The following is a 19,661-nucleotide window of genomic DNA, read 5'->3' on the forward strand; positions in this document are numbered from 1 at the left end:
CTTTCAAATATCTGTTAATCAGAATGAGACCACTGTCCTTCCTCAAAGGTCTGGTTCACTAAAGCACTGTGCTCTGTATCGCAGGTTATGTCACCTGCTTATATCAACACTTATTTTTGATGTGAAGTTCTTCATGCTTGTCAGGTGTAGTTTTATGACTTCACCTTCAGAAAGTAAATCCCTTTTGCTTCTGCAGCCACCATCCATTTGAAAATTTGAAGAAAAGTCCCAGTCCACGTGTATTCAGAGACCCTCCTACCCCAGACCCTCTGCTTAAGTACTGCAAAAGCTTCAACTCTCCAGATCTGTATCATCCTTTTTTCTACATACTGCGTTCCTAAATGATGGTGCAAGCTGTGGGGAAAAAAGTAGTAGCTGAAAGAGTGCTTTAAAAAAATTAAGCTCCTAAGTTTCAACATGGTTTTGAGTAGGAGATACCATACTTAACTTACCAGAATCCCATTCAAACTCCCAAAAACAATTACGTCCCATGTTATTTCAGATTCAGCCTAAAATAAATAAAATCAGGTCTTTTCTGGAACATCTGTATGACACTGCATGTGATCTCCCAGCACAGCCAAGGGCCATCCCAAATGTGCATGCCTGAGCCCCTGGCCCTCTGTCACATGTTACTTGACATCACACTCCCCAGTAAATCTTACCTGGATCCAAACTTTGTTTACTCATTGCCAGTTTGTTTGGGTTATTTTCAAATATAATAATATTATAGATTACTTGTATAGGAAAACATTTTTGGAAACTGTCTTATTTAAGATGGATACAATTAGAAATTATTTTATTGTGCTGGAGAGAAGGACAATGGACATGGAGATGCACCAAATGGGTAATGCTTCGTAAGGTTTATTTGAATAAGAGTAAGGTGAGCAGGCAAACAATTTACTGGTAAATACAAATCTGATTTGTCTGTTGCTTTGAAATACTCCATGCTAATTTGATTTTAGTAGTTTACTAAATTACTGCCTTCTCTCAGTAACTGCTCATTGTCTCACACCTCTCATTTTCATAGACAACTTTTCCTTTAATTATAACGTAGTTGATCAATGCTTCATGTCCACCAAACTGGTAAATCAAGTGCTCCCACCTAAAAACACAAGATGTTAAAGAATACAGAAACTTGCATAAGAACAGGTCACATGCCCAGCATACCTGGCAATTTTATAAGATTTGCTTGGAAATGGGAAAACACTATTCCATGTCTACATGTTGTCTCTTGCTGCATGAATACAGTGAGTCTATCAGTAGAGAATTTCTTCCACAAAATAAACACATATTCTCTTTAGATAATTTGTAATTAGGCATTGATTACTTGTAATAACAGCCCCAAAAGTCTTAGGCTTTATTTCCCACTGGAGTAATTAAGGAAAATGAAAGTGGGTCTGAAATGCTACCAGTGTCCCTTTATTCAGTGAGGACAACTACTGTTAAAGCACATTGCAAATGCCAATGGAAGAACAAACCTTGATGAATTTATGATAAGAAGATCCCCCTGCTTGCCGACTTCCAAGGAGCCATGGGTGTCTGATTTGCCCAGAGCATAAGCTGCATTAATGGTGGCAGCTGCCAGTGCTTCATTCATTGACATCTTCATGTTTACACAAGCCAGATGCATCACCATAGGCTGTAGGCAAGGAAGGGGACAATGGGACTGACCAGGAACACAAAGCTGTTTATGCTTCAAATCCCTAAGCGCTCTCCTTTTTCCTTGCACAACAGAAGGAGCTCTTCTGCACAACATAAATCTCGTCAACTCCAAAACAAGAACTCTAAAATCAGTAGCTCTGAGAGCATTTTGAATAGGCCTCTCAGTGCACATGAAGGATGGGACCCATTCTGGTTTCAAGAATTTCTGGCAAAAACTCCCAATACACACAAACAAGCACAGGCAGATGTCTGTGTGGGGCATACAGCTCTCCTTGTGCATATGAAACCAGTTTTAAGTGTGCAAGACCTACACACAAGTTGTACTAGTAAGAAATTTCATAATTCTGTGGTTTCAGTATTAGGATTATCTTACCATTGAAAAACAGTATGCATTAGGATTAAAGTCACTGCCAAGAGCAACTATAACACCTTCTTCCAACATTTTTCTTGCTTGAGGTTGCTTCAGTCTAGAGGGAAAAAGAAACTTATCAGTATGATTTGCTTAGTTATCATACAACGATTTACAAGGGCAAAAGTCATCTCTCAGTTTGGCTACATTCATGCATTCAGTTACACTGATCCTTTTGGAGATGAAAGCCCAAAATCTCCTCTTGCATCCCTACCTATCACCCTATGGACAACATAAATGGGGAGTGTGCGCCACAACTTTTGCAGTAACAGCATGTGGCAGCAGCCAGTATCAACCATCAGGCTGCAGGCCACTGAAATTCTGGTGTTTATCCAGACCTCAGACACCTCAGAATTTACAAGATGAAAATCTTCATTTCACTAAAAACCTGATTTTCTAGTTCTTACAGCTTCAAAGATAGGCTCCCAAATATGAGCATTGGCACATGCAATGTAACAGTCGCTTCCCAATTATTAAGACTGTGTGTTTAATCTGCATACATTAGAGATACTTTCACTCAGCAATTATAATGCAAAAGATGTTTTCAATAACTTCAATATCTGGAATAGCCATTTTAAAATTGCTCAGCCCCTGGATTAATATGTGTAGGTGTTTGCAGGGTGGGCACTAAGAAATACACTCTCTAGGAAGTTTTAGCCATAGCTGCTCTAAAGCCATTCTAAATCTACTGCGTGACTTTTCAGTAATCTCACAGATTTTTGCAGATTTCCAGCAGAAATAAGACACAAGGAGGCTCATTCAGTTTCTCTCTACTTGTGATTATCTTCACTGACTCAGACTCATCCTTAAGGCATAGACAGATGCTTATTTTAACATCAAAAGACCCTAAAACCACACACATGGACGTGCAGTTACAGAAGTTTCCCCTTCAATCTAGTGGCCTTACCTTAACATGTAGGCTGTTGTTGGTAAAAGGACAGCAGCACACTTAGCTCTTGCCATCGCCACAATACCTTCATCACTAACTTCTTCCAGGTGGCTGATGGCCCGGGCTCCTAGTTCAGCTCCAAGCTAAGTAAATTTTCAAGCAAATTATTCACTATTCTCAATTAATTCAGTAAAAAAAGTTGTTTCCAAATAACTGGAGGAGACAATTCACTATTAATGCAAAATTTACCAGAAGAGAAATAGAAAAGAATGCTTGGAAGAACAATCAGAATACAGAGAAAAATATTTGTTAATTTATTGCAGGAAAAGTTGATCACTTTATCCACCTATGGAGCAGAAGCACACCTTCAGCGGTGTTTTTAACAGCCAAACACAAAAACTGTGTGAGAGCCATGGACAAAAACATTACCAACTCCTGTTCATAAAGGATCCATCAGAAAATAGTTCACAAAACTGAATGATGCCTTCAATAGGGAAGCCAAAGAGATTTTTATAATCAACCAAGTTTTTGGTTTGGTGGCATTTTTTTAAAATACAGCAGAGAATAACCATGGGCAGACCCCACAAGGAGGAAGCAATGTTTAAATGATAGTGAAACATGGTCTCAAAGTGACTTCCTTTATCAAGACATTTGGGAACCTAGTCTTGACTAAACCACCCCTCTGAGTGTGCTCAGATATACTGATATCTGAGTAATGAGACTGCTGAGTGTGCTCACTGCAATTTGACTTGTTGCTTCTAACAGGACACTTAATGAAAAAAATATTTTTCAAGTTGCATAGAAACCATGTTTTTGTCATTCTTGGGTTCATGGATATCCACATTCCCGGTCTGTATCCCATGTGGAAGATTAGCAAAGTCAATGTTTGTTTAGTCAGTGCACATTAGTCCCAGAGGTCAAGGCTTTCTCCCATGTCCTTAACTCCAAAGCTGCACATGGACTGCTCTTCCTATCATCTGATAGAAATGATGCCTATGAATGGTCTATTTCATAAAGTCTTTGAAAAAACAACCTCAGTTTTGGAAACTGCAATTCTTTCACAGATTGGGCTCTCACCGGAGCAAAAATGAATGTTAAGAAAGACGTACCTCAGCAGATTTCATCGGATGGAGTTCATCACCATGGAAGTTAATCTGTAACCCTATATCTTTTCCAGCTTGAAGTATTCTCCTTGTAGACTCCAGATCAAAGACTCCTTTCTCACAGAACACATCTATATTGTTAACATGTATTTCACCACTTAGTTTGAGTTCTTTCAGTTTAGGAAGGTGGTTATTGATAATGTCATCTGTGGCTTCAGTAGCAGTTTTCCCTCTAATGAAAAAATGTTAGATCCATATGAGTAACATCCTTGAAGCCTGGCACACATTGAAGCCATACATTCAATTACTAGATTACTTAGGAAATGATGTAAATGTGAATTCCTCAAAAAAACTTCTTAAAAAATTAAACCCAATTGTAATTCATGTGCCCTCCAACATGAGTTACTTTCCATTCAAAGAATATTAGATTGTATTACTGAATATTTTTAATAAGGTTGGCATGTTGGATGCTAACAAAGATATGGGATACTTTAAAACAACTTCCTCTGCTTTCCTATTCATACATTCTGACCTCCTTATACTGTATTCTAAAATACAACTATTTAAAATATGTAAATGAGTATTTAAATATGTTAAATGGTATTCATGCAAAATTTTTATGCAAGTATCAAAACTCAAAGGGGATATGCAGCATAAGTCATTATTTTTAATTTCCCTCTCCTCCTTTTACATCATTCAGAGTGAGGGACAGATAACTGTTTCTAATCAAAGGGACTTCCCAAGGTTTGGTTTGCCAAAGTCAGAATAATTTATGAATCCTCTATTACATAAAGATAACCCAGGAGAGATCACTAAACGCCTTGGAAAGAGCAAAAAGTCCCAAAACATGCAGCTGAGTTAGCATTCTCGAATTTTAATATCTGAAGACAAGGGATGTGCAGCAGCCAAACGCCTGAGAACCGCAGTGCTCATTTCAGGCCTGCAGACACGGGCGTTATGGAGCGCCGCACATGCCTGAGCTGGGAGTCGTGCAGTGGCAATAAAGGAAAGAAGCCAAACTCTGCCTGAATTTATAAACAAGGTTATAAAGCAGAGCCCTTCTTCCATTCACTTCTCACCGAAACAGTCATTGGGGTTGCTCAGCCTCTGACCATGCCAAGGCATCTCCCTTTTCTCTTTCTACTCAGCAGCCTTTGGAGGAATTTGGGCTGAAAGAATTAGGGTCAGAGCCAAGACAAACCAGAGGGAAACACTAAGTATTAGTTTCACTTTTTGATGGATATAGTGCCCCAAAATGCAAAACAAAACTGCTGTTGTTTTAATGCAGAAGATTTCTGCTCAGGAAACCACTTTGAAAATTTCCTGCTAAAGTTTAAAAGGGCCCAATAAACACTTGCCAATAAAAAATAATAATAATTTTTAAAAATCAGACATTCCCCAAATCATGCATTGGATTCAAAATGGTGACTGGAGGGACCAAGGAAGAACTGCAGACTTCTTCCTAGTCAAAATGAAAACCCAATCCAGAGTCTAAGTTGGAGGGGTAGCATAAAATTCAAGCAAAATATGCTAGACACAAACATTTGACTGAAAAGAGAAGAGAGGATTTAAAAAGACACAAACTGGAAAATACAGATAACTCAGTATTTCCTTCAGGAAATTTCCTCAAATCCCCAATTACCTTTTCTCCTTACTTAAAATACAATATCCTTACTACTACTACTACATTTTGTTACGCTTGATGTGCTTCAGTGGGGACAGAAGTGTGCAGAGAATGAGAAGGCACATCTGTCTTTCTAACACAAGAGTTGCTATGTTTGTAAAAACACTGGAATTTATTTAATTGATTTGTAGAAATGCTCAAGCCATTTTGGTGGGAAAGACTATTAATCAGGATTTTGATTGAGATCCTGCCAAAGCTTTTTAGGGGAGGGAAAAAGGAAGGACTAAGAAATATATGTATCATTTGGGGTGAAAGGTCAATTTTATTTTACCATAAGTCCTCTAAATTTTAGTAGAACTTCTCGAAAGAAGTAGTTGGTGCTTTCAGCTGATTTTAGTTACTTTTTTCTTAACCATCTTCCAGTTGCTGAAGATGATACAGGATTCATTTTCTATAGTTAAATTGACAAAAGATAATTTACCATCCTGCTCCAAATACACAAGAATTAGACTGCAAAAAATATTTTCTGGGTCATGTTTTCTTGAATTTTTCAGGAGAGGTTGGGGTTTTTTTGGAGTATGCTTTTTTTTTCTTTTAATGAACATCTCTTGAATATTGCCACATAATAAGCCTGCCTCTATCTCACATGCCTTGTCTTGCAGCAGCCTACCACTTAGCATGTCAAAATATCTAGCTAAAACTCCTTGTTAATTCCTTCATACACTGAAATCTGGTAACATGAAGATGTTATTTTCATCATAGCAAAATAAAAATCAAAAGTGAGAAAGGACTTTTATGATGCGCCTACTTGAGCCATCAGAATAATTGTGATTAAACACATTTAGTTTAATCTTCTACTCATCTCACAGCTATAAGATATATGCAAGTCTTCATTGAATGGAAGCATAATTAAACTTTGTTTATGGAGGTATATAAGGATTAAATAAGGTATTTTTTGTTGCTTGCTGGCCAAAATAAAATCTCATGGCAGAGACTAAGCTTGAAGGATAGCAGCAAATGCAAGCAGAAGAACTTCTGTACAGGAAACCCTCTAATTTGTGTTATGTTGAGTGTGAGCATTGGCTGGAGGCAGGGGTTCTGCACTAAGCCTGTGTTGGCATATAGGAGTCATTAAATAATGTTCCCCTGCCTTCCTTCAAATTAAAATTTAGGAGAGCCTCCTATAAATACTGGCTGTTTTTTCTCAAGTAGGCTGTATTTTAGGAGTGAGGCAGAAGAAACCTTCCTGAAAGCAGCAGCCAATTTTCAATGCCAAGCAGCAGTACTTAACAAGAGAAAGACAAGTCAAGTCCCGTTACTTGGGCACAGCGTGAGCTCCGCAGTACGTTGAGGAAATGCCAATATCCATGGATTTCTTAGCACGTTCAATCACCCTGAGCATTTTGAGCTCGGTTTCCAAGTTCAAGCCATATCCACTCTTGCACTCCACCAGCGTGGATCCTGCTCTGAGCATGCGCTCAAGGCGGTGCTGGAAAGTGGTGAACAGCTCATCCTCCGTGGCCTTCCGAGTGTGCTCCACAGTAAAATGTATCCCTCCCCCAGCCTGGTGGATCTCCATATAGGATGCACCTGCCAGCTTGGGTTAAAGAAAAGAAAACAAAAAACACCCCCCCATACAATTAGCTAAGAACCGTGCATTTTCCATCCAAGAGATACTGGAAAGTGCCTTGAGGTCTCTTTGCAGTGAGAGAGACAAGGAGAAGAGAAAAAAAAAACACATTAGTTCTTCCTCCCTCCCCCTTTTCTTCTCTCTCCCCTCCATTTAAGTGAAGAAATTATGTAAGAAGTGGCACAAGGAGAATTACTCTGAAGACTTGTTTTCCCCTGAGTCCAAGGGGAAAACTGATCTCTAGCTAAAAATTCATTTATGTGGAAAAGAAAAAGGGAGAAAAAAAATCAATATTTAGATAGTAATAGAAGGCAGCACTCCTATATTGCTTCAATTAATGCAAAAATATATCAAGGCTGGCTGCAAAGGATGCAGGTACACTCCCCACTCAGCCTACCAGTATTCAAAAAATCATCCCTCCTCCCTCAGGCAGATTTTCTAACAGAAATTATGTATTTTTCTATAAAAGAAAGATGAGAGTCACTAGGAAGTAGAAATCATCATACATTTAAAAGAAAAAAAAAAAAGAGGAGAAAGAAAAATCCATCTGTGCAATTTTATGCTGTTACCTTCATTGCAAACTCATGAACCCTGTCACCAGCCCACACTGGATGTGTATGTGCATCTACCAGGCCTAAAGAAAACAAAGTAAATGTACACTTGGGTTACTTCACTGTGGAAGAGAAAAGATTATGAACATGCAAGCAAATTAAATAGGCAGCAGAAGTTCCCCTAAAAAGTCTCTGTTGCTTAGAGAAAAATAAAAATCCAACCAGCCAAATATCTAGGATTTTCTTCAGAGGCTATTTTATTTCAATTTTTTTTTTAGGTCTGACACCTTATGCAAAATGTCTCCAGCTAAATGCATCACTTGCTGAGTTTTTCATGTTATTTTGATAATGTTTTCAAACTGTGGAAGAAAGGAGAAATAATAAACTGTGAAAGAGTTCATTAGACTTTAAGCCTGTACTCTTTAAAAAAAGGCAAACTGCTTAGGCTGGGCTTAGCACACTAGACTTCCTCTAACAACACTTACAACAGTGTGAGCCTTTCTACACTTTGACACTGCTGAATGGCAAGGGCACTGTAAGAGAAACAGAGGTCTGACAGCTCATGTGCTAACACCATTTGGATAGTTTAGCATGCAATAGACTTGCCCAGCTTTGGGGGTTTTTTATCAGGCAAAGTTGCAGAGTATGTGACTTAAAATCTCTTTTGTCTCCAAACATCTGTGGCCAGGATGGACAGACTGAGCTCTGTGGCTGAATGGCTGATGGGCTGACAGAGTACAGAAAAGAGCAGTGAATCTAAAGAGTCACTCTGTGGGGCCAGCTACATCCCTCTTGTGATCTATGACAGAGGAACAGAGCTAAAGACAAAACTGGAGGAGACAGAGCTCCACCAAGAAGCCCAAAAGAATCCTTGAATATCTCCAGTGAGGGAAACTCCACCACCTCTCTGGTGGAGTTCCAGTGTTCAGTCACCTCCACAGTAAAAAAGTTCTTCCTCGGGTTCAGGTGCAACTTCCTGTGCATCAGTTTCCGCCCATTGCCTCTTGTCCTGCTTGGCACCACTGAGAAGAGCCTGGTTCCATCCTCTTGGCACCCTCCCATCAGTACTTACAGACAACGATGAGGTCCCCTTTCAGTCGTCTTTTCTTGAGGCTGAACAGACCCAGCTCCCTCAGCCCTTCCTCATAAGTGAGGTGTTGCAGTCCCCTCATCATCTTTGTTGCCCTTTGCTGGACCCACCCCAGGAGCTCCATGTCTCTCTTGTACTGTGGAGCCCAGAACTGGGCACAGCACTCCAAATGTAGCCTCACTAGCGCTGAGTAGAGGGGCAGGATCACCTCCCTCAACCTGCTGGAAATGCTCTTCCTTTGTATCATTATGAAAAATATACCTACCTGGTAACACGCACTTCCCAGAGCAGTCAATTATCCTTTCAAATGTTGCTTCCGAAAACTGATCGCGAATAACATCTGCCTGGCCCACAGCCTTGATACAACCATCCCTGCAAACCACAGACAACGAACAAAGAACACGTGAGACTATTTAAAAGTCAAGCGCTCAGCAACAGAGCTCCTGGGACAACAGGGGCGGGACCTTCAGCAGGACTGAAGATGCACATGTGGAGGTGGTTTGCTGGTTTTACAGACGCACAGCAAACACTGGGGTAATGCCACGCGTTCCAAGCTGTTTGCCATAACGCTTGTCCTCTGCTTAGATCCCTCTGGACAACACCTTGGTACTCTTCTGTTCTAATTCCTGCTAGGTAACATTGTTTTCCTGCAGTGGATCAGCGAGCATACAGCATTGCTCCATCAGGTATCTATCTGCAGGGCACTCTTCCCCTCACAGAAATCAAACTGCCATCGACTGCCTGGACCTCAATCACGCCCCGTGCCCTGGGAAGCCACTTTGGGGCTGTTCTCCCAGTGGAGTTTGAGGATGCTACCGGGAATCCTGGACGGCGCTTGGGGGACGCGTTCCACCCTCGCACGGAGCTCCCCGCTTTCCCCCCGCGCCCCGCCGGCCCCGCACTCACAGCCCCACCACCAGGCTGGCGCCCCGCAGCACGGCCAGCCCGGCAGCGCCTTCCCGCCGCAGGCACGGCTCCCGCCGGCCGCACACCAGCACCAGCTGCTCGGCGTTCTCCAGCAGCAGCCGCTGCCGCTGCCGGCCCGCCATGGCCGCGGGCACCGAGTGCCGGGGCCGCTCGGCTCAAAGTCCCCCGGGGCGGTGCGGCCGAGCGCCCCTCCTGCCCCCGGCCTGCCCCGCCTCGCCCGGCACCAGCCCCAGCCCGACCCCGATCCCGGCTCCGGACCCGGCCTGGGCCCTGCCCGGCTTGGTCTGCCCTAACTTTGCGCAGCCCGCTCCAGGCGCGGGATGCTGTGCTTGATTCGGTCCAGGATAGCGTGACAACATTCGTGCATCGCGCTGGTTCATGATCAGCTCCGAAACACCGGGTTTTCCAGCTGGGGCTTCCCGGAGCTCTCAGTCCTCACAGCACCACCTGGAGATTTCCCTTTGCCAGGAAAATAGGAGCCTCTGATGTGGGAGCGTTTGTTTGCCCACGTGCCCTGTTCCCTGCGTCCATCACCTCTCCAGCATCCATCAGTTTGCCAGCGCCCACCTCCTTGCCCGCGTCCCAGCAACAACCCCCGAGGTACCATAACACCTCCCACCCACCGCGCCAGATGTTCAGGCAGACATTCATTTGTCCAGGCAGATACTAATTAATCCCATTCCAATAACGAAAGGTTTGTGCGATTCTGCTGCCCCCTACAGGATGAGGGATTGGAGAATCAGGGAGCAAATATTTACTCCCAACACGGATTTTTTTGTTTTCTTCTCGCTTCACATATTCATAGCGTCTACAGGACTCCAGTATTTCCCAGCTGGAAAATGGAGTGTCTTTCTGAACAAGTGGTCCCTCAAACACTTTTCCCGGGGTGGCAATCTTCTTTAGACACTTTCTTTTCTTTTAAAAAGAGAATCGATTTAAAATGCTGGTAACACATCTACGTGCATATACATACTACTGGTCAGCAGAAACAGTTGGCTCTTTGAACGAGCCTTTCTGGTGAAGTCTTGTTTGCAAATGGGGCAAGATTTGCATCTATGGCCCAGTAATTTGTATTTAATATCAAACCTGAGAAGTGAGTAAAACTACAATAGCGTTGGGTGTTATCTTTTGATGCTGCTCCACTGGCTTAATGCTGCACCACCACATAACCTTTGTCCTCCTCCTAAACTCTCACTAGGCATGCAGAAGATCGGCAGGAGAGCTGGTAGAGGGTGCTTTACCACCTCCAGGAGTTCCTGCTGCTGACTTTGGCATTTCCCAGCAGTATCACAATACGTTTGAAAGCAGAAATCAAAGAGGAACCTTGCAACAGCATCATAACAAGGGCAGAAGGACACCCCATTGTGGGGGATGCTAAAGAAGTGGTGGTGGGCTGAGAGCTGTTGCATCAGGAATGAAACACAGCCTGCTGCGGTGGAGGGGGGAAAAAGAAAGATCAATGCACCTGTGAGCTGTGTTGTTACACTTTTAAAGAAAAAAAATCAGTTTTGTGTTCTAGGCTTCTCCAAGAATCAAGGTCAGATCCTGACCCTGAATCACTGATTCTCAGGTGAAGACCCTGATCTTCACCTGAGAATCGGTGAAGATTTTATGCTTAGTAAGATAGGGGCGTATTTCATTCTAAGACTTATATTCTGTTTGCAGAAAACTTACAGATGTGCTTGTGTATTTCTATATGCCCTGGTTCTTTTCTGGTGAAGAATTTTCTCTGCAATAGATCAGCATATGAAAAAAAAAAGTCAATCCACTGCAGTTCTGACATGATGTGCCTGATCTATTTTTAAGAACACTGCCCAGAAAGGTAAGTACAGGAATAGTTTCTAGGTTGCATCCTCAGGAAATTCTAGAGTTTGATTCAAAAAGTACAGATTCTAAATACTCTTCTGTGTTTTTGAAATGCTGGCAGAATTCACTGGATGTAAACAGAGGACCGTAGGGTGCTAGAGAAACCCTGCCTAACTCAGAGCTTTTAAATCACCTTAATGTTCCAGTGAAAGTTCTCTTTGAAAATAATTTTTAAATGTGGCATTTTCAGTAATAATGAGAGAAATAATCCCAGGAAAAGTAGAGGTTAAAAAGCTGAGTATCAGGTTATTGATTTAAGGGATTTCATCTCTTCTTGCTGGTGCTTTACATGATAATATGATACACTTATTCCTCAAGGACCACTTTTCAAATCCACTGTCAGAGCTACATTAGAATGTCTGTTCTTGTAAACAACTTGTAATTAAATAAAAAGGGCCCAAAGCTGGAGACAAGTCTCAGATCAAATATTGGCTAAATTTTCCTTAAATTTATATATTAGTTTTTTCATCCACTAAATAGGCCTTTCCAATAATACACTTAGCATGATGAAATGTCCTGAAAGCAGACACTATGCATGCCTTAACACAAGTTAATTACTAGTGAAATTTGCTGAATGCTGTTTCCCTGTTTACAAAAGCAGCAGAGGTCACTAGACCGTCAGGATCAAACATAGAAATTGCATCACATGGATGAAAGTGACTTGCAAATGTGGAATAGATCCAAACTAAATTGCAAATCTGTTATGTACCTTTGGCTTCCCTCACGTCAGATTCAGCTTAACATCACATTTACAAATACTTTTTGCATAGTTTTGCAAAAGTGAAAGTGAATTCTGCAATTTTTTTTCTGTGTAGAACAACTTGGCACCTCTCAAATCATGGAAACACTGCATTTGCTCAGATGAGCTTTCTGAATATTCTGTTCCCAGATCTGTCTTTGGCAAACTCCGTAACGGCCCAGGGAGGGGGTAACCTTTTGGGGAAACACCACAATTTGCTCCAGGGGACACAATTTTGTTCTCCCTGAGCATAGTGCAACTGTGCCAACCTGTGTGCCTTGGTTTCCTTTCCACAAAACCTGCAGCTAAGGAAAAGGAGAGCTTGTGTGCACCCGTGTTCTGTCAGGAGCGGGATGTGGGCACCTCCAGCCATAGAAACTGGTACAATTCCAGCATCTGGGCTTCTGGCCAAAGCTTGTCATTCTTTGCAGTCTGTGATCTGCACAATACAGAACTGGAGTTTGCAGCATTTTGTCTCTTAGCAATAAGGATTTAGGGTCTTCTTTTTTGCATACTCGTAGGAATGGGAAGGTTTCCAAGTAAAAAATAAACAGCAAGCAACCTATACTCAAATGAGAAACACACAAAAAGAAGCTCAAAACTACATGTGGTATGTGTTATGCCTTACTATTTCTAGGCTCTTTTTGACCACCTAACTTTTTACCATATTTAATACATGGTTTTCAGGGCATAATCTTCCTGGTGGAATGTTCTGCTACTTTGTCTCCAATTTCTTTTATCCTATAAACGATTTGAACAACTTAATCACATGAAAGCACTTTTTAGTTACTTAATGTACCTTATATTTAACATGTAAAATCACAAGCCCTTTTATTTGTGTCTTTAATACACACGTAAGTGAATATTTGCAGTTCTTCTGCCTTTTGGACTTGCTTCAAAGAGATGAAAAATCTGTATTTATGGGGCTTACTCCATACCAGCTAAGGACCAGCTCCAACTATTTTGATATATTCAGAGGACTTTATCTTCACCTGCACTGCAACTCTTACCACACCGTTTAGGACCAAGATCTAAGTTAAGCACATGTTTAAGTTGTTGTCTAACTTTATCTGCATGGGTTCTTCCACTGAAATGAATGGAACATTTGATGGTAGCAAAGAGAAACACATGCCTGCATTTTTGCAGCATAACTAAACTAAGATTAGTTCTCAAGTTACGCACCAAGGTATTAGTTAGTCAAAGTGATGCCTGGTGCTATGTAAAAGTAAAATGGTCTGAGTTTGAAGTCTAAGGAATGTAACTTTCAAAAAAACATGTATAACAAAAAATCTCGTAAGAATGCAAACCTGTGTGAGGGATCACACTTTTGTTGAGGATGAAAACTCAAGACTATAAAGCAGCTTATCTGTCTGAAAGAGGGAGATAGATTACATGAGAAAAGTATGTTTGTTTTCTTAGTTCTGAGTTCTTGCTTTTCCAAAATGTAAGTCCACTTGTCTTTCCTATTATTCATCTTACTGTACATTTTCAGGGTTTTTTTTTGGTTTTTTTACTTTTTTCTAGATAGTGGTTTCATCTAGATAAGAGTATTCATCAGCTGTGTCTTCTGAAAGGTCATAATAAATATCTCAGTATTTTGATTCATTTCTCAACAGCCCCCTGCAAAACCAGACATGGCATCATGAAGTCATTAACAGGATGTGCTGCATTGCAAACCAGAGATGCTTTTCTTGCCTCTCATTCCTGCCGAAAGTGTTCTAAGAACACATCTACTTGTTCTGAGGTTTCCTAAGCTCATTGCCAATTTTAAAGTACTCATTTATCCTGGTGATGGTACTGATTTTAGTTTAAATAGCTCTTTTCTTTTCCCTTTCCCAATGGGACTGCAGAGTACTTCAGCAGAGCTGCGAAGCCTCAACGCTGCCAAACAGAAGGGTCTGGTTTAAGCAATGAAAGACCTTTGCAAGTACATCCAAAATGATTTTTCACTCTTTATGGACTTACACATGCAAATATTAAAGGAACACGTGGATAGCTACATGGATGACTTCCAACATGAGAAAGAAACAGGTTGGTGTTTCTCTGCAGGATCTATCCTGACAAGCTGGTGTCCTTCCCCCAGTTCACATAACCAGTGTTCTATCCTAAAGCAGCCCCAAGCAACCACCACTCCAGTTGTCTCCGAAAGGATGTGTGATCCCAGCCAACAGGCCTGGAGATCTGCACTCCACACACACCTACTGCAGCCACAACCAGTGCAGCTTTTATCCAGAACATCTTCTCTTACTTCACAACACACCAAGGAGGAGCACAGGATCCTTTCCGTTCTTCAGCAGAGACTCACAAAGCACACTCCCATTCTGCAGTCTCTTGTCTCAACTCTATTAATGCCACTGAAGTCTGTGGATCTCTACAGCTGCCAGGAGGCTTTTGTTTGTCTGTGTGGCTACTAAGTCAATACAAATTTGTCCTTCCTTAATGTCTGTACTGCCACACTTCAAGCTTCATGCCTCAAAGCAGCAGAATATTCCTGAGAGATACTGGGGTATAACAGATCTCCACACCCCACCTGCAGTGAAGTCTTCCTGGCTAATTCCATATGGTTTATAAACAGGTTTAAAGATTAAATGTGTTTAAATAGTCGTTTTCATTTTAATATTTTCAGCTTTAAATTGAAACAATTACCTGGTTTTCCTCCAGCATTAGTTTTTGGGACACCAATAAAAGATTAAAGACCTTTTAAAGGGTTAACTTCCCCCATACTAAAACACAATGGGAAAAAAAGTAAACACCTTACTACAAAAATACAAAAAACAACAAAAAGAAAAAAAAGTTTATTTCCAGAAATACAAAACACTATTCTCTCATTTCTCCATCTTCTTCCTCTTCTTCCACACCTCTGATGTACAAAACATTATTGCACCTGTAAATAGGACCAAAAGTTCCCTTAGCTATAAATGTTATAATTTTCCCCACATAAAACATGCTTTAAGCATTTTTATTGAATGTAGCCTGGCAACAGCCAAATTCTACCAAACAAAATGCCGCTGTTGACTTTGTACACCTTTTCCACATAGTACATTAAATTGTGCAACTTTATACATATATACTGGTTGCCAATGCTGTACAAAAAATTTTTTACTTTTGGGTGAACAGTTACGGTCAAGTGTGACTTCCAAGCATGTGAAGCGTTTTCAGTTGCAATGCACTAGTATACACTGCCAAAGGATTCATAGATATACAATAATGTGGAAAACTAAAGTACTTAGTCACCACAAAAGGGATAGTAAATACTTCTTTAAATATATTCAAAAATTCATTTTTTCTCCTCTCAGAAGGAACTTCAATATGAAAGACAAACTCATAGCCTTCCTGTAAGAGCTACACTTGGCATCTTAATTAGATAAGAAACACAGCACCTACCCGTATAAGTTTTAATTCTGCAAGTACTGAGACGATTTAGAAAGAGCCTTCCCCCACCATAAATAAATACCCCAATTACCTTATCAAAACTTCACCCAGGTGTCCAGACAACGCACCGTCTATGTACTCCTCTGTGTTTGCAAGCTTGAAAGGAAAATGAGGAAAAAATCAAACGACATTAATAAAAGCAGCTTCACAAAGCACATACGGTTCTGCCCCCAGCCCAGGGCTCGGCTACAGTGACCGGGGAGGGTCGAGCGGCCCCGCTCCCAGCCGGTACCGCATCCCCACCAAGGAACCGGCCATCATCCCACCTCACAGCGGCCATGGGCGGGAAAGGTCCTTAAGCACCACCTCACTCCAACCCCCTGTCACGGACAGGGACACCTTCCTCAGGACCAGGTTGCTCAGAGACCCATCAAACCTGGCCTCGGACACTTCCAGGGATGAGGCATCCGTAATTTCTCCATCCACAGTGCCGGAGGCCGGCACCGCCCCGCCCCAGGCACCCCCCCGGCCCCTCACCTGCATGTTCATGTAGCCGTCCACGGAGACGAGGTAGCCCTTGTACTCCATCCCCCACTTCAGCTTCACCATCACCGGCTTCCCCGTCAGCCCGTTCAGGAACGGCTTGGGATTGAGGGGCAGGCTCTGGCGGGGGAAGCACAGGGTCAGCGCCGCCCGCCTCCCGCTCCGCCTCGCCCGTCCGCCTCAGGCCCGTAACGGCGCGGCTCCCGCCCCTCCCGGCTCCCGGGCCTCTCAGCTCTCGGCTCCCGCCCCTCTCGGCTCCCGCCGCCCTCCAGCGCGCTCCCGCCCGCGCTCACCATGGCGGGAGAAGCGCAGGCCCACGCGGGAACCCCTCGTGCGCGCCGCGGGACAACGGGAGGCAACGGGAAGCAGCTCCGCTCCGGCTTTCAGTTCCGGGGGCGCCGCCCCCCCGCTCTGACCTCTCACGCGCACCGCGCTCCCCATAGGCTGGCGGGTCCCGACGCGCCGAGCCGCAGCCGCAGCTGCCCATTCGCTCACGGGCGCCGCGGGCCTCTCTCATTGGCCGGGCCGCTCGGCCGCTCCCCCGTCCCAGCCAATCGCTGTTGCCGCGAGGCGCGCCGCGCTCGCGCGACGGGGGGCAGTCCGGAGGTGTGAGCGCGTGCCCCCTGCGCGTGCCCGTGCCCCGTCCGTGCGCGCGCGCGCGCTGTGCCCGTGCCCTGTGCGCGGCCCCGTGTCCGTGCCTGCGGGGCAGCGCCGCGCGCCCCCTCGGGCTGTGCCCGCCCCGCTGAGCGCGGCCAGCTCCCTGCTGCTCCGCACGGACGCGTCCCCACGAGGTGGCAGCCCCTGACCGGTGCAGTGGCCGTGGCACCGGACGGGAGGGCTCTGACGGCCTCTCCTGCTGGTGCCTGCGAGCCCCGCGGGCGGTGAAAGCCTGGCGGTGTCCATCCGTCTGTGAAAATAAATCCGCGGACCAGCACCTTTTCGTGACTCCACACGCAAGGATCGGAAATCTCAGAGTTTATAAGACACATAAGTGCGAATTCCCTGTCAGTGTCATTTGACTCCCCGGCAACGATGTTCCGGAGGTTTTCTTGGGTGTAGAGAGAGTCGTGAAACGTCAGTCCTGCACTGACTATAATATGTGACTCTTAACCTTTGACAGGCAAATATGTTGAACCGATGTCTGTACCGTTTACCAATTTGACGCACCCTCACTAATGTGTTCTACTACTCTAGGTATAAATCCATCAAATGCCACAATGTGTGTTTCTGTGCCTGCATACAGCATATTCCCTTGATCTTCAGTGTATTGGGTGCTGAATGTGGAAAACACACATTCAGGAAACTTAACATGTCAGTGACAGAACTATTACGGACTTCACTTCCAAAACGCACTTCACTTTCTAAAGGTGAGTCTAGTGCCCTAGTGTTGAAAGCAAAACCATTATCACCTCCTCAAATCTGCGCATTTAAAGCTGTTGACGCAACAAGCCATCTTCTCCAGACCCAGACTGTCCTTACGCACAGGGGCACCATGAGTGTGTAGGAGTGAAGCAGATGGAATTGTAATTCCTGTTAACTAGCATATATGAAAAGTGCAGTTACAGAATCACAGAATTGTTAGGGTTGGAAGGGACCTCTGAAGATCATCCAGCCAACCCTCCTGCCAAGGCAAGGTCACCTGCAGCAGGTGACACAGGAACGTGTCCAGGTGGGTTTGGAATGTCTCCAGAGAGAGAGACTCCACAACCTCCCTGTTCCAGTGCTTTGCCACCTTCAACATGGAGTTCTTCCTCATGTTGAGGTGAAACTTCTTGTGAAGATATTTAGTGCACGTTTCCATGGCCATCAGAAATAAGTGTGATTGTCTTTTAGGGTGAGCAACAGAAACAATGTCAAAATCATGCTAATTATCCTTCTGATAGCAGGACTCACTATGGGCCAGCTGAAAGAGTAACTAAGTTATAAGATTTTTTTGTAAGGAAGTCTGTGTTTATGTAGGTAAAATATGAGTACAATGGGAAATGGTATATATAGCAAAATGTTTCATGCCATTTGCAGTATAAAATAGCTGATTTCACATGATAACTTGTATAATGTGGCAGAATGCAATGAGCTTAGAGCAAGTGTCTTGAATAAAATCATACTGTGAGAGCAATTTTTGCACTGTTCTGACAAGGATAAACATGTATGTTTGTGAATGGCAATATAACAGGCTTGATATGTTATCTATAAATAGCACTACCTATTTTTACATATGGAACCTATTTTGACCACAATGTCTCCTGCTCATGTTGGGAAAACTTTTTGTGTACCAAGAAACAGGAGCATTTATATTCAGCTTTTAATACACTCTGTTCCTCAGGTGAGTAAGTATTCCAGCCCTGTTGTTAGAAGGAACAAGCATGTCCCAGAGTCATCGATCTCAGTGTAGAAGTCAGAGAGCGAAAGTGCTTGACTTCTGGTTTCGTAGTTGGTCCATGAATTCACACGTCAGTAATCTCATCAGCTGCAGACTGGGTCTGCAGCAATTTTGTGTGGTGGTAGGGTAGGAAGGAGTACTGAAGGCATAGAATGCATGACTACATCTGATGTAGTTAACTGAATAACTCAGTTAATCAGGAAATGAAATAGCTGCTGGTTTTCTTTCCCCCTTAAGAGGAATTTGCTGTTTACCTTGTTGACTGAATCATTCTGACTCAGAGACAGTCTTCTTACACTGATCTTCGGACCTTCAGCACAGGGGTGAAGTTCACCTTTCATCCTCTTTGTATTTCCCATGTAATAGGGGAAGTAATAATTTGCATTCTTTTCTGCCTTTGGGTCAGGGTATTTAGGTTGCTGCTCAACAGGAAGTGAACAGGAAAAAGTTGTTGTAATAGATTAATCCAAACCTTAGCTCCTGGGTGCATGGATAGTATATTCTCTTACAGCTCAGGGGTGGGAATTTAACACAAATGCCTACACTCTGTTCCTAAGGAAACACATTAAGCAGCTGGACATTTAAGGGCGGCAGCATTTCTGGTGAGGGACGGGTTAGATGGTGTTGTCTGTGTAAGTGCAAATGCTCACTGACATCACCAACACACTGTGTTGCCATAAACCAGGCTGAGAAGTCCCCTGTACCATCACATTGCTGAGAGAAACCTCAGCGGCCCAGAACTCCTTCCTGATTCAGCTGAGTTTGCTGAGATAGAAACTCCCTGCAGTAACCTGTTTCTGCCTGCCATAAACACATTATTATGGAAACTTTCAGAGCTGCCCCATGTTCCAGCTTCTGGGCTGTACATTTAGTGAC

At 43.3% G+C, this 19,661-nt stretch overlaps 2 protein-coding genes across 3 annotated transcripts; both read right to left on the reverse strand.

Annotated features, from left to right (window-relative positions):
- Nucleotides 1–845: 845 nt before the first annotated feature.
- Nucleotides 846–10,403, reverse strand: AMDHD1 (amidohydrolase domain containing 1). 2 transcript variants are annotated; one of them, XM_048302424.1, is made up of 9 exons: nucleotides 10,180–10,403; nucleotides 9,224–9,330; nucleotides 7,887–7,951; nucleotides 7,007–7,284; nucleotides 4,070–4,295; nucleotides 2,979–3,103; nucleotides 2,036–2,129; nucleotides 1,479–1,639; nucleotides 846–1,102 (listed from the first exon to the last, which is right to left on the reverse strand). In XM_048302424.1, exons 1-9 carry the CDS (start codon nucleotides 10,263–10,265, stop codon nucleotides 988–990), a joined length of 1,257 nt encoding a protein of 418 aa, XP_048158381.1. In that variant the 5' UTR covers nucleotides 10,266–10,403; the 3' UTR covers nucleotides 846–987. The 2 variants fall into 2 exon arrangements, with proteins under 2 accessions (XP_048158381.1, XP_048158380.1); XM_048302423.1 differs by lacking the exon at nucleotides 10,180–10,403 and adding an exon at nucleotides 9,865–10,022.
- Nucleotides 10,404–15,256: 4,853 nt separating this feature from the next.
- On the reverse strand, nucleotides 15,257–16,837 carry SNRPF (small nuclear ribonucleoprotein polypeptide F). The gene is made up of 4 exons (XM_048301306.1): nucleotides 16,699–16,837; nucleotides 16,400–16,525; nucleotides 15,954–16,018; nucleotides 15,257–15,374 (listed from the first exon to the last, which is right to left on the reverse strand). Exons 1-4 carry the CDS (start codon nucleotides 16,699–16,701, stop codon nucleotides 15,308–15,310), a joined length of 261 nt encoding a protein of 86 aa, XP_048157263.1. The 5' UTR covers nucleotides 16,702–16,837; the 3' UTR covers nucleotides 15,257–15,307.
- Nucleotides 16,838–19,661: the final 2,824 nt, after the last annotated feature.

The sequence above is a fragment of the Corvus hawaiiensis genome, chromosome 4 (assembly GCF_020740725.1).
Source record: "Corvus hawaiiensis isolate bCorHaw1 chromosome 4, bCorHaw1.pri.cur, whole genome shotgun sequence".
Taxonomy (NCBI): domain Eukaryota; kingdom Metazoa; phylum Chordata; class Aves; order Passeriformes; family Corvidae; genus Corvus; species Corvus hawaiiensis.